Raw genomic sequence first — 13,945 nt, 5'->3', positions numbered from 1 at the left:
ATCGTTCAAGGTTACAGTGGTTCCAGGGATCGCACGCGGGATCACGCGCAATTGGCCGGGAACATTGTGACCGAGTGAGCTTGGGGTCAAGAGGTAGAACAAAGATGGCGGAAGATTTGCAGAGGCTGCTCTGAGAATGTTCGCCTCTTGTCGAGAAATAACCGAACTCTCGAAGACTTATGCTTAACAGCAGGTAAAGCATTCAGATAATATGCAGTATGTTAAAACTTGCATTCAACTTACTGAAAGGAGAACCGACCTGTTTGACCTGCAGGTTAAGGTTGCAGAGTTCAGATCAGATGAGAAGAAGGCAGAAGAAGATGAAAATGTGGCAAGAGCAAGTGGTGAGTAAATTATTCATCTTAAAATCTTGTGTAGCAATTTAGTAATAATAAATTCTTAAAACACTGAATAATGCATAACGTTGCATAAGCTCTAGCGGACGTCTTTGCCATCAAGGTGTTCATGCATGCATGACATATAAACATAGAGAACTTAATAGATGTAAAACTCAATAATAAGTTCGCATTATGTTATAATTTACATAGTGCATTTGCTATATAAACAATAGCCTCCATTTGGCGCAAAAATATGCCTGGATATTTGTTCGCAAACAGTTTCCTAAGAGTGACGCTCAAAGAAAACTGTTAGCTTCGAGGAACAGATAATGTCCAGGGACAATAAAGTCCAGGAAAATTTTTAAAGTCAAATGGGGACTTTTTTTATTATTATCACCCAGTCAGTACAAATTGCAGATTGTAGACTGCAGACCGGGTACAAAATGCAGACTGCATACTAGATATAAGATGTAGACTGAGAATAAAGACTTTTTGTTGTCAAATACTTGATAACATATCAGTTTATAACTTACCAAGTGTCACGCAATCACTTTCCGCGGTCATTATCCTTGGCCTGTTTCTTCATATACTTTGTTTTTAAACAGCTTTAGCATCAAGGTTGTGTTAGTTTTTAAATCTAATTTGAAGCTGTCATAGTCTTCTCACACTGCGCACGAGGTCAGTAGTTAACCCAAATAAAGTGCAATCTTCAAGAAACAATGATCGATCAGTGTTCATTTTGTAGCTAAATGCAGACTTATAGCCTGTGAGCAGGCTCTTCACGGGGATCAAGAAATTAGGAAATTAAAAAGGGAAGAAGACTTACACTGTAAAGCCAAACTGTTCCTTCATCTTGATACGTGTTCAGTGTTTTAAGGGTGAACACACACTGATTGTTACATATTATTTAATGATTGTGTAGCTTACTAGTTGCCAAACAGCGACAAGAAAAGTTAATAAATGACCAGTCACAAAAATGGCACTTTGCTTTTTCCCATAAGAATTCACCGATTGCACATTGCACATGTAGGAAACTTTGACATTCTTCAATATTCTTTAATTTGTTGCAAGACTCTTAATCACTCGTTCTTAGATAATGTTTCCATCATATTTATACGTGTTGTTATTTGATACTAAAATCTTGTGCATGAAATGTGGAGAGTAATGACGGCTTTTTAGAAATTATATTTAAGAGAGAATATGGCTGAGAATAATCCCCAATCTGGAAGATGACCGCAGAAAACACTTGGCAAGTTATAAAATGACATGTTACAGCATGTTAACTACTTATTAAAATTAATTAACTGACAGTGAGGTCTTAACGGGAAAATCTCAAACTGAGACCGTACTGTATTGGCAAGACCGAGGTTTGAGATTTTCTCATAAAGACCAAACATTCAAGGTCAATTAAAGTTGTTTATTATATGGCTTTTTGTTTTGGTTTTGCGGGCCCGTTTATAATCGGGCCATGGGAATTACGGGAGAACAATGCCCTACAATTGGCCAATCAGAGAGTGCGTTATATCAGCTACAAACACAAGCCATATAATAATATCAATTAGTATCACCCAACTAGTGGACTAATGCAAATCCTGCATTTTAATTGGCTATGCTACTAGAGGACTATTAGTTATAGTCCTCGAGTAGCAAAATTTGCACAATCAAGCGTGATGCTTTCTTTCAATTTATTCGCCTCATGGGCTATTGACCCGTGGCCCTTGAGGGCTAAGGGTCTAATTTTTAATTATCAGATGAAAACAACAGTCTCTATTCTCAGTCTGCATCTTGTACCTAGTCTGCAGTCTGCATTTTGTACCCAGTCTGCAGTCTGCAGTCTGCATTTTGTACTGACCAGTTTATTATCCTTCAAATATTTAGGAGAAAATCGGGAATATTCCCCAGTTTTATATGGGGAAATATTGAATCGCTAGGCACATTTAGACCTGTCATGTGCAAGCAAAAATATATGATGGAATGTAAGCACCAATATTTTCAAAAGTCTGTGGCAGTTATGACCTAAATCATTGTTCTTGAACAGCTATTGTTTTTTTATTGATAGAGGACATAATTTTTTTCAATTATTTTTAACTAATAGTAATTAGTTTCCAACTTACTAAGTATTAACATTTGCCCTGGTCTCAAAATTCCAAAGTCTTGCTTGTGTGTATTTCTTTCTGTCGGGGAGTCTCAGAGGCTGTAGAAAGGTCTAAATGTACATTTATAATTCAGTTACTAGCTAGCATTTACATATGACTACAAATATAAATTGGTTTGAATAAAAAAATATATTAAGTTACTGTGGGATATGAAATCCAATTTCAAGCTACCAAAAGAACTTGATTACCGATAGGTCTCAGGCTCAGATTTTCTTAAATTGTTTACATGTATACTTTAAAATTTATTTATTTATTTAAGATGCAGACTAGATGTAGAAGTAAAAACTAAAAGTTAAGAAAAATAGATGCACTTAGAACAGCAAGTTTTTAAGAGGCTAAATATCGCTACATCAAAACTCCCTTAAAAATTCAAGTACAAGTTGAACATGGGTTTGAATCTGAAGGTTATCAGGTCAAGATTAAGGTCCTGGGGCATGTTTCTTAAAGGTTCCAAAAACCTGCAACAGAATCTCAAACCTAATATGACTACAGAGCTGTTTTATGCACATATTCTTAGTATGAACAGAGGCTCTCTTCATACAAGAAGTTTCAGGCATATACACCTCTCTGTTTTTAGATACAGATGAACTAAAAATCACTTTGCAGGCCTGAAAAGCTTCTGGGGCTTTCAAGAAACAGGCCCTAGGTCTCAGTGTATAAACAATAACAGTTTCTGTGTCTGATGGGCCCAGTCCCAGATTTTACCATCAGCATTTCCAGTATTTTACACTTACAATTGACCTATTGAATTATTACCCAGAGCTACTTAGACTTAATTTTAGCTTTGTTCTGTTTGCAGTTCCCTCTTTTACTATAAGTTTGTCTCATCATTATCATCTCACAGATTTTACATACCGGTACACTGTATTAGGACACAGACACATCTCCACAAAGAGATCAAACCTAGCCAAGCTTTAGACAGACAATGGTGAGTTAGCATTTAATTTATCCTTTTACAGTATTAGCTTGCCACAGTTATAGTGATATAGCATGTTACACTTGTTGATCAACGGAAAAGTGCTCACAAGCATAGTTTGATATCAGTTAGCTGATGAGGTATTCCTTTAGGCATAGTAAGGTCAACTTCTGAAGAAAATGAAATATTGTGAAATAAGTTACGTGCAGTGTATATGTAATCATGTAAGATCTAGGGGATGATTCTTGTAAAAACCTGTATAGGGTTACTGTATTTTCCACACCAAACCAAAATGAAATGAATTGCCATGCTGCACTGTTGCACCACACTAAGCCACACCTTGCCACGTAATGCAATGCAATGTAATGCAACAAAACAAAACGCGACACAGTACAACTTGGTTCAGTTGGTTCATTTAGCTGGCTCACTCAATTCATTTGGTTCACTTGGTTAACCTGCCTGGTTCACTTGGCTTGTTTACTTTGTTCACCTGATTCACTTGCCTAGTTCACCTGGTTCATCTGGTTCACTTGGCTGGTTTCACTTGGTTCAGTTGGCGGTTCCCCTGGTTCACCTGGTTCACTTGGCTGGTTCAATTGGTTCACCTGGTTTACTAAAGAAGCCAAGTGCATCAGGTTAACCAAATTAACCAGCCAAGTGAACCAGGTTAACCAAGGAGGCAATGGAGGGTGTAAAGAAGACTCAATTTGAGCTTGTCCTTAGGGCTAGCTGTAACTATGATGTACTAACACTAAAGTCATTCCCACTAGCACGCTCAAAATGTTTTAATAGGTAGGTAAGGTAAAATCTGCATACGAGCCAAGTGGCTCCTTAGGCTGGAGCTTATCTTGGTTTCAGTAGCATGAAGTGACCAGGAGTATTTCTACTCCACCCTGGATGGGATGTTAGTCCATGGCAGGGTTACCCCCAAGCATTAAATTCGCCGGTACCCATTTATACATCTGGGTGGAGTGAGGCACCGTGAGAGTAAAGTGTCTTGCCCAAGAACACAACACAATGTCCCCAGGGAGGGCTCAAACTCAGAATGCTCGCTCTGGAGTGGAGCACACTAACCATGAGGCCACCACGCCTCCTTCCAAAATGTTTTTAATAGCGTGTTAAATTTATGGTAAGTTCAATTAACAGGATCAGGTCATCTCTTAAAGTGCACCTAACCCCAAAAATTTTTTTTCGCTAGAACGAATCTACTTATTATTTGAAATAGTTCTGCGAAAAAATTTTTGAATTCCGTTAAATCCTCGATTTTCTATGCCACGACGAAATCTCGAAAATAGCTCCAAAACACCGCCATTTTGTTTCACGACCGAGTTTGAGGAGAATGGGTCCAGCGGCTCTTGTGACGTCTACCCAGGAAGGTTGGATATCTCATTTCCTCTTATTTCCTTCAGGATGGTGCAATACACATTCGAAAAGTGCGCAGAAACGCCTTCCAGAGGTGCTATCGGCTGTTGCAGCAATATTCCAGATTTAAAGAAAGATATACTGTACAATTTACTGACGATGATCGGCTAATGGTGCAATAAAGACGTAAACGATGGTTGATTTTGTCGAACCGAAACAAGCGAACTGAATCTGTGAGAACCATTGAAGAACTCTCACTGGAATTTGTTCCGCAGACTTTCGAACGCTATTTTCATAAATTTTCTGCTTAAAGCTAACCAGCAATTTGTAGAAATACTACCTACAACCTATATCTGCCAATCCCGCAGTATTTATAACATAACCGGCAAAGTTGTGTGATCCGGTCATGATCAAGAAGCGTTATACTGATATGTAAATAGATCGCAACTGTACGCCGCTAACCAACACTTATTTCTCTTTCGATTTAGATGAAAGTCGAAGATTAATCCTCTAGAATTACATGATAACAAAATTGTTAGACTCACAGAGTTTTTCGAAGGTTTGGAAATCAGCAGTGCGACAAAGATTCTGTGCAATAGCGTCGAAAATATGACCGCGTAACTTTATCTGCGGACCGCCTAGGGAACACATCCTTTTCGCTTATCCGACGAATTTCACTGCAAACTTTGAGAACAATTTACATTGGTTATTTGGAGTTACGACTTAAAACGTGTGACAATGTGAAATCGGTAATTGTATGAAATGTTTCCTTCCGCCTTGCTTCCCGCAGCTTCAAAAATACAGGTCCAAACAATACGATTTTCAATCGATCGAAGCCAATGTTTTGGAGGTCATCCAGTCTCGAAAACTGCAACACGTACGTCGCTGTTATAAACATGAAGCATTCAAGTGAAAGTAAAACAGAAACTGGATTTAACAGAACCTTGACAAAATACATTCTCGGTAAGGACAAATGTAAACGGGCTATAAACACGCGTGGGAATCTTATGTTTAGTTGACGAAATTACCATCCAAAGCAGTCCTTGAGTTTTTTTTCCTGCTTTTCGTTTGCCTGCTCCTCCACTTCGTATCTAGCTTTCCATTCCTAATACACAAGCAGCTCGTCCGCAAAGACGTCTTCCCCGTCGTCGCTTGAAATATTGTAAATTGCTCTCAAAGCTCTAAGCAGTGAGTTCACAGTTGTCGAACGTGCTCGATCGAAGTTTATTTCGGAGCCTTCCGAATCGAAACTTAACTCTGACTCCAGTGACGAAAAAGAAATGATTCTGAGACAAAACTTGGACGTTTTAGTCCCAAAATACATCGGAACGATTAGTTTTGCGTTCTATTTTCTCAAGCAAATACAGAGAGTTGACTGAGGCGCTATTGTGTTTGGTTCCTGGGTAGACGTCATCAGGTACCGCCGCCCCAGACTCCCTAAAACGCGGTCGTGAAACACTTAATCGCGACTTTGAAAGGGCATAGAAAATCGAGGATTCAACCAAATTAAAAAATGTCTTCGCCCAAATGCTTCAAATAAAGTCTAGATTTGTTTTAGCGAAAAAAAAATTTGGGGGTTAGGTGCACTTTAACAATACTTCAGTTTGTAATTTCAATTTCCACAGAAAAGTTTAGCAAAAAATATCACGCAGCAGTTGACAAGCAAAGGACAGAATCCACTAGCCTTAGAACAAAAAGCACTATCCTTGGACTTGACTTGCTTTGCATGCTGTTAGTGTAGCTTGCCCTAAGAGTTATTGGTTGTGTGTATGGATATCACATACACTGGCACCCCACCTAATGGTCACCTCGTTAATACAGACACCTTCGTTATTACCGTTCGTCTTTTTTCTCCTGGGAAAACACCATACATGTTCTTATAAGTAAACCCGTTTATGTGGCCATCCCGTTGATACGGCTAACGGCCACATTCTGAAATCGCAACCTGTATAATCCTCTATAATTTTACCCCATTAATGCTGCCACTCAAAACAGTTATGTTCATCTTTCCAGTGTTAATATATTGTATACATGTACTGATTAACGTTTCGCCTTTTTTAAAATTACACCTGCATTTCGAATGCTCATTAAAGAACGGTTGTTTACAAGTGCAATTGTAATGTCCGTCAAGGCAACAAAACTTTAGTAACAAAACTTTTATTCCTTTTTCATTAATTTACAGCCAAGAATTTCAGGTTAATGTGTTGTTTCCGTATCTTACATCTACACTTTATTTATATTAAAAATAATTAAGTTAGAAACTTAAATATAACAACAGCACGAACCCGCGGGTAGCCTAGGCTAATCTAGGTGGGCCACATCTATATTTATATTATACCATTAAGATACAATAAGCTTGCTATTCAACTACTCAGACAAAGATTTACGAAAATGTTTATTACAAGCCTTACAAACTATTTTTTCATGTCAGGAATAAAGGTCCTTGAAAATAAAACACATAGTCATAGGTCTTCTTAAAATAGGCCAGTCATAAAATTTGACCCTACCCCATTAACACGGCCACCCCTTCATTATGGTCAAATTTTCATGGCCCGTTGGTGACCATATTAACATGGTTCCACTGTATTAAGAACTTAATGCCGGATGGCAAGCTGTCCAGCATAATCCAATAAAAACACAGTTTGAAAAATAATTAAGTGTAACCTGTTATGTCTGTGGCAAGGCTTGAAGATACATATTACCTTACATATTAAGCCACTCCCGTATGTAGTCCATATATTAGTTATAATAAATATGGTTAAAGTAGACCTAAGGCTTTGTGATTTATCTTCAAGGACCTTTATTCCTGACACGAAGACACCTCATCACAAGAAAGACAACAAACCAAAAGGAGGATAAAACCATGCTTTACACAGATATGGTGAGTCTACATTAAATAAATTCTTCACCCTGGCAATTTAAGTGATATAAAATTGTTACGTATTTAACCATGGTTATAATTTAACCAATTAACCCAAAATTGCCATCACTTATACTCAAGTTCTGCAGAAGGAAAAGATCTTTCCAATGACACTCAGATCAAAGTGACTGGGTCAATTGAGCCTGAAATATGCACGAAAATGCTCAGAAATTTGAGTCAAAAACTCGGAGCAAAATTTCTTTCAACTACACTTGACTACTCCGCGGTAAGAATTTTCCGTCTCGATGATGTTTTCTCGGAAATTCTTGAACTGGAAGCAAGCCCAGAAGAAGGACAACCACTGCAGCGAAAAAAAACCCAAAAGATTAAAAGGAAAGGCTAAAAAAATATATATATATTAAAAAACCCCGAAAGGCCTAAAGACGTAGGTCACTTTCTCGTAGGTCACTTTTGATTTCTGCGTATGCCCGAGCAAAACTGTCATAAAACGCGATGCTAGTGGAAAGAAAACCATTCTGTCATGTTGCAAACGCCATTTTGAGTAGATTGGGGCTAATCTGGCTCATATCCAGGCTGAAAATGTCCAAAATGTTCAAGAAAGGCGTTTTTGCCAAAAAGCTCCGGGTGCCAACTGGTAAACAGAAAAGTCACGGTACTGACATATTTAGTGACACCGAATCAGCTATACGCTGATGAGGAAGTCCTATAGGCATATGGAGGTCACCCTCTCATTAAGCATACTGTTAGTTATTTGATAGACTACGAGTAGTCCCCCTTTCGCTTAGTCCGTCGAGCGAGACCGTAAATAAACAGCAAGGAAAAAATGGCCGCGCGAACTCCTGGCCAGGGGTTCGCGCGGCCATTTTTTTCTCGCGGTTTTCTTTAGCGTCACGCACGACGGACTAAGCGAAAGAGGGACTACTCGTAACCTAGTTATTTGAAGTTGTTATTGTTGTTTTTTAAGTTGACACACGGCCGTTTTAGTGTCCTTGTTGATGAGGAAAGGACCTTTACCACTGAATATGTTGTAATAACAACACCTAGTGATATTGAATCAGTTTTGCCCTGGTTTGGAATTTATTCCTAAATCATTTACAACTTGCTCAAAACCCGTATGTGACATACTTCGTCTTTTCCGCGGGTATTACACAACACTCTATGCGCTTTTGTGGTTGGTTCGGTCTTACTTAAGGTTACTTGTTTTTTCCTCAGAAAAAAAAAGCCCCGACCAAACTATTGGAAAATTTCAACGCAACACTTCGTAACATTCAGTGTTGGGCGCAACATGTTGTGCGCGTTTGGCCATCCTTTTGCGACATGAAAACTTGAGCCAACAACACCCAACATGTCACAGGACGTCGCAACAGGGTGGGCAAACGCGTGCAACATGTTGCGACCAACAATGTTGCGAATGTTGCGATAGTTTGGGCAGGGCTTGAACTATTTAATTTCCTGAAGCTTCCAATGAAGCATCAGCTATTTCTTGGAATGCTCAGTCCCCTATCTGAGACACATCCGTAGGGAATCATAGTAGTTGCATTATTAAATACAGCTACCGTGGGGCGCTCTTGAGCAATCACCTGAAATCGTGTAGCGGAATGGCAAAGGAGCAAATATAAAGACCTTTGCGTAGAATTTCAAAGAAGGGCCCATAATGTCAAAAATGATGGGGCATTATTTGAAACTGTATCATTAAATTGACCCTCAGCTCTGTTATCTTCATCTCTGGCGTCGTCTTTTTTGAACCAAATGGGAGAACTCAGGCCTTAAACAATAAAACTCTGTAAATTGTCTCGTAACGCCGTTTTGCTGCAGGTTAACGAGAAATTTTGTGTCATGATTTATGGGGGAAACAGTGTTTTCCGCGGTCGTTCACCGGTGGTTTGAGAGAAGTTAAAATTACCCGAAAATGATAGTGGGAGTGACCTTAAGAAAAAGTCTCGTTCTTGAGATCGCGACACAGAAAATCAACACAACTTTCATGGCTTCAGAATATAACTTCAAGACACATTTTGGTATTATTTGAAGTAACGTCATCAAAATAGTGTTCAACTATACGTTTATTTATTACTATGATGCAAAAAGTATAATTTGAAATGTCTTTGCGATTTACTCGAGATCAAACGTACGGATCTTTTTTATTCTTGTACAGTCCACTTGTCATACACCATAGTTTAAGGCACTGGTTGTAGCTTTTTTATATCACATCTAGTTCGCGCAAAATTCATGTTTTAACGACTTTCATTTTTTTTGTTTATCGTTCCCACGGAAATATTGATTGCCTTCAAGAATACATCATGCCAAACTTCAATCCAGTAATTTTCATATCGATCCGATTAAGGGAAGACTGTTAAAAAGCTGATTGAAAATGCTTGGTATGGTCCAGAAAAACTGTATCGAGACACCTTAAGACATTGATCGATGGTTTTCGATCTGAATTGCAAATTTTCTCATCTCATTATTCATGTTTTACCATCACCTACACGTGCTGAAAGATGGCGAAGCGAGTTAATCGTTTTATACAACGGGAACTTTTTCTTCTTTCTTTCCAATTTTAAGGTTTTTTCTTCTCTCTTTTCAAGTTTAAACCAGTTTGTCAAAACACCATCGATTCCGTGAGGTTTTCCCTCGGAATTCAGCAGTGGCCGCTCGTCCAAAAGCTTTGCTCTGAAGAGGAGTTTGCAGCACGTGTTGACTTAGTCCACAATCGTGATGGCGGATGGTGTGAATTCTGTACTGCTTGCGAAGGTAATTATCAATATTTCACTGTTATGGAAAGTAGTTTGCTCTTAAAGTAGTCTCGTTCCCTAAGACGCTATTCGAGAATCTCCTGATACTTTCTCAGGCTAAATTTCGAGACTGTATCGAACAGAAATGCGAGCAGCACTGAATGTTAACTTAACTGGCTTGTTGAAGTAAGCTAAAACTGTCGCTATGTTGTGCACAATTTTCACTGTAGAAATCGTTTACCGGACATGATCCTGTTGTATGAGCATGATGAGTTTTCATCCAATGTAGTTTTAAAATAATAAGTGTTCATTGAATAATTTCGAACGGTGCCGCCAAAATATCTTTGCGTGTTTGGAAAGAGGGGCTGTTCTTGAAATCAGTTGATTATTAACAGATTTAGTGGTTATATTGACATCCTATGAACTCAAGTTTTAGTCTTATCACTAATGTTTTAAATGATATCATGGTTATTGAGTAAACAGTAAACTAATCTGGTCATGTTTTAATTGTTTTCATTAGAATCTTTTCTAAAGAAGAAAAGGAACAAGGAATGTAAGCTCAAGAAGGCTTCAGTAAGAGGTGAGTGAGAAGCGGTGTTCAGTTCTAATGTTTATTCCTGCATGGACCGTTCAAAGTAACTTTCGTTTCATTTAATAAGGGTTTGTTTTGTTATGAGACAAGAGTTAAGAAGAACTCCAAAATGGTCTCTTTTTAATTACCTTGAATGAATCTTTCTTCAACTGACCGGACTTTAAAAGTCCTGGGACCTTGGGGATCTTGGGAACTCACTGGGGAAGTCTTTCGGTCTGTACGGCAGAATTGATTTAAATGTTCTATTTACTTTTTCTGATCGCGCAATATTAATCCAAAACTCTTCATATTATTAACGAGGATTTCAATTGCCGACAATGGCAGTTGAATTAGCAACTGTAGGGATTATCGATCCATGAACACTTTCTTATTCAAAATCAAAGCAAAGAAAGTCATCTTCCGAGTCAAGTGGAAATACAAAAACGCTGCGTTTTTAGAAGAACAGCTACATGCACTGCCCGATGCTATTATCTAATCAGTTCATTTTTTCCTTTCTCAGGACTGATGCCTTGGTCAGTGGTCAACTCATTATCCATCTGGCAAGCCAAGAAGACAAGCAAAAGGATCGAAATCAAACTTACTCGTTGTAAAGGTAGAATAAATAACTTTAAAAGACGAATTGGCATTTTTGAAGGTGCACTGTAAACATAGGAATAACGCTCGGAGAAAACATTCAGTTTTGACAGTGTTAAGGCGCAGATTAATTATCTGTTCAATAACAGGAGAGCAAACAAAGATTAACTTCAATTTTAGTTTTGCATTCCCAAATTAAAATAGTTGAGTGGACAGGGCGTGCAGTTAGTAAAAAAGTTTTTTTTCTGACTTTTTTCCTTTGATGAAAATGATTGGCAGTTTCAACATCTACAAATCTATGCTTTCATTTCATTTATTTAAGTATGTCGTGTTTTTCTTTAAATTTGTATCATCACTGCCATTATCCAGACAGCTTTTATTTTCTCATTTGTTTCCAGTTTTGAAATCATGCGCGATCAATTTCTTACATAATCCTTATTCAGACAAGGCGATTTTTCTTTTAAGAAAAATAGTAACATTTCAAAAAATCCCTTTCAAAGGTTTCAATTATGACGCAAAAATCAGAACAATGTTAAGTTGTATGTCAAATCATTGCAGCAGTATTTGATTCCCGAATATTCACAGAGTGTCAGTAAATATAAGATACTTCAAGACATAAACAGTTCAGGAATGTAGATATTCTGGAGACGCACGGTTTCATGTGACTTTGAAAACCCTTTCCGTGTAATTTGGACTCGCGCAGTGTTACAAACAATATCATTAGAAACTAAAACACGACAGCTCACTTTCGATCTAAACTAATAAAATTTATAAGAAGATCTTTTTGTTGTGTATCTTGAGTTACCAAGCTGTGATTATTATTTTTTAAAATGGAGTTTTCATTGGAGATCACATTCTCATCCAAACACTATTTTGTGCTATGTTTGTACTGTTTCTGTTCTAATCGAGAGTGATTAAAATCAAACTTCTCTCTTACCGATCAAGATACATAAAAAATCGGCTATTATTCATGGATATTGTCTTGATCAACAGCAGATTCTCACAACTAAGAACAAAATTCATATATGGCAATCAGAAATGAGAATTAAGACGAAATCCGATAGGAAATTGACCAATTTCAGTTTTTAGTGGACAAAAGTCTTGTACCAGAATAATGTTAAGTAAATTAAAACCTTCTTGGATTTTCTAAACGCTAAAGCTATAAGTAATTGCCTTAAATAACACCAAAAACAATTTCCCTTAGGAACTCGAGAAAATAAATTTCAAAGTTCATAGAAATTGTGCGCACACAGGTAAATTTTCATCATCAGTTTCATTTCACCACTGTACTTTCAAGTGTTTCATACGGACTTCAGCATTTTTTTCGACATTTGGTGTTGTTAGAAGTGATTTATTTTGAGGACGAATTTAAAACAGTCGCACAGAAGTTTGCAATTTGATGCAAATAATCTTGTTACAAAGTGTTTGTCCGCTTCTTCATATTTCAAGCTTGTAAGGGTAAAATCTTTAGACTGTGTCATGTAAATAACGTTCAAAACAAACATTTTCATTATTCAATTGGTGTTTATATTCAGAAAGAAATTTTTCGCGCGTTTATCTTGTCTCACGAAGGAATTTGTCCCAGAGGGAAATGCAAATATTGTTTGCTGTGAAACAAATGCAAATTCGTAAACCGTGTCCTTGCTTGTAATTATGGTCGATAGAATTTAACGAAAGATTTCTGGTCAGAAATTGTAGTTTTTGGTGCAAAATCATTGAGATGATGTTCGATTTTGGTGTAATGTTTTTGGAAATAAGTAGGAGACATTTTGTACTAGGATATTCGGACATATACAGGCTACTTTGACGATTTCGTATGAAGTAAAAACTTATTAAGACTTCGCTTGTGTTTACTATTTTACAATTACAAAGCTCTATGTTTAGAATTTAGTAGCAGTGTTTATAGTGCACCTTCGCGCAGAGTGAAAGATATAGTTTTAGCTTTGACAAGATTTCGTTTAGGCTAGGAACTACGGAGAAAACCCGTGAAGCAAAATTTAATGCTAGTCGGTATTCAGTTGTGAAAGTTTAGTAAAGGAAAACCAGCAAGATTCTAATTGTCCTTGCTTTTTTTCACGGGTTTCATAACAAAATTGAACTACTTTGAGAAAGTTCATCAGCCAATTTTTTATTTTACTTTTTTCGTTGAAGACTGGCAATATCTATATAATGGAAACTAATTGTAAGACTTTTATAAGACTTTTACCAAATTTCTTGAAGCATAAAATTTTATTTTTTAAGAATATTTAATAAATAAAGTTTTACGAAAATCTTTTTCAAAATTATTGTCTTCTAAAACGCTGTTCAAAGTTTTTGAATTTTCCCGCCAAAAAACTTAGAAAAAATACGGGCGCTCAAAATACGCATGCGCCGCTTTATTTTTTCACTATACTTGCTG

The 13,945-nt window shown here is 37.3% G+C and overlaps 1 protein-coding gene across 1 annotated transcript; it reads left to right on the top strand.

Moving 5' to 3' along the window:
* Window positions 1-75: 75 nt before the first annotated feature.
* Window positions 76-11,912, top strand: LOC110063471 (uncharacterized). Its single transcript, XM_089288110.1, has 7 exons — window positions 76-193; window positions 275-344; window positions 3,339-3,422; window positions 7,568-7,653; window positions 10,236-10,401; window positions 10,903-10,962; window positions 11,474-11,912. Exons 4-7 carry the CDS (start codon window positions 7,636-7,638, stop codon window positions 11,617-11,619), a joined length of 390 nt encoding a protein of 129 aa, XP_089144236.1. The 5' UTR covers window positions 76-193; window positions 275-344; window positions 3,339-3,422; window positions 7,568-7,635; the 3' UTR covers window positions 11,620-11,912.
* Window positions 11,913-13,945: the final 2,033 nt, after the last annotated feature.

Source organism: Orbicella faveolata, unplaced genomic scaffold, assembly GCF_042242905.1.
Source record: "Orbicella faveolata isolate gen_17 unplaced genomic scaffold, um_ofav_v1 contig_15, whole genome shotgun sequence".
Classification (NCBI taxonomy): domain Eukaryota; kingdom Metazoa; phylum Cnidaria; class Anthozoa; order Scleractinia; family Merulinidae; genus Orbicella; species Orbicella faveolata.
The sequence above is the reverse complement of the archived record's forward strand: the minus strand, read 5'-3'. Positions and strand labels throughout refer to the sequence as shown.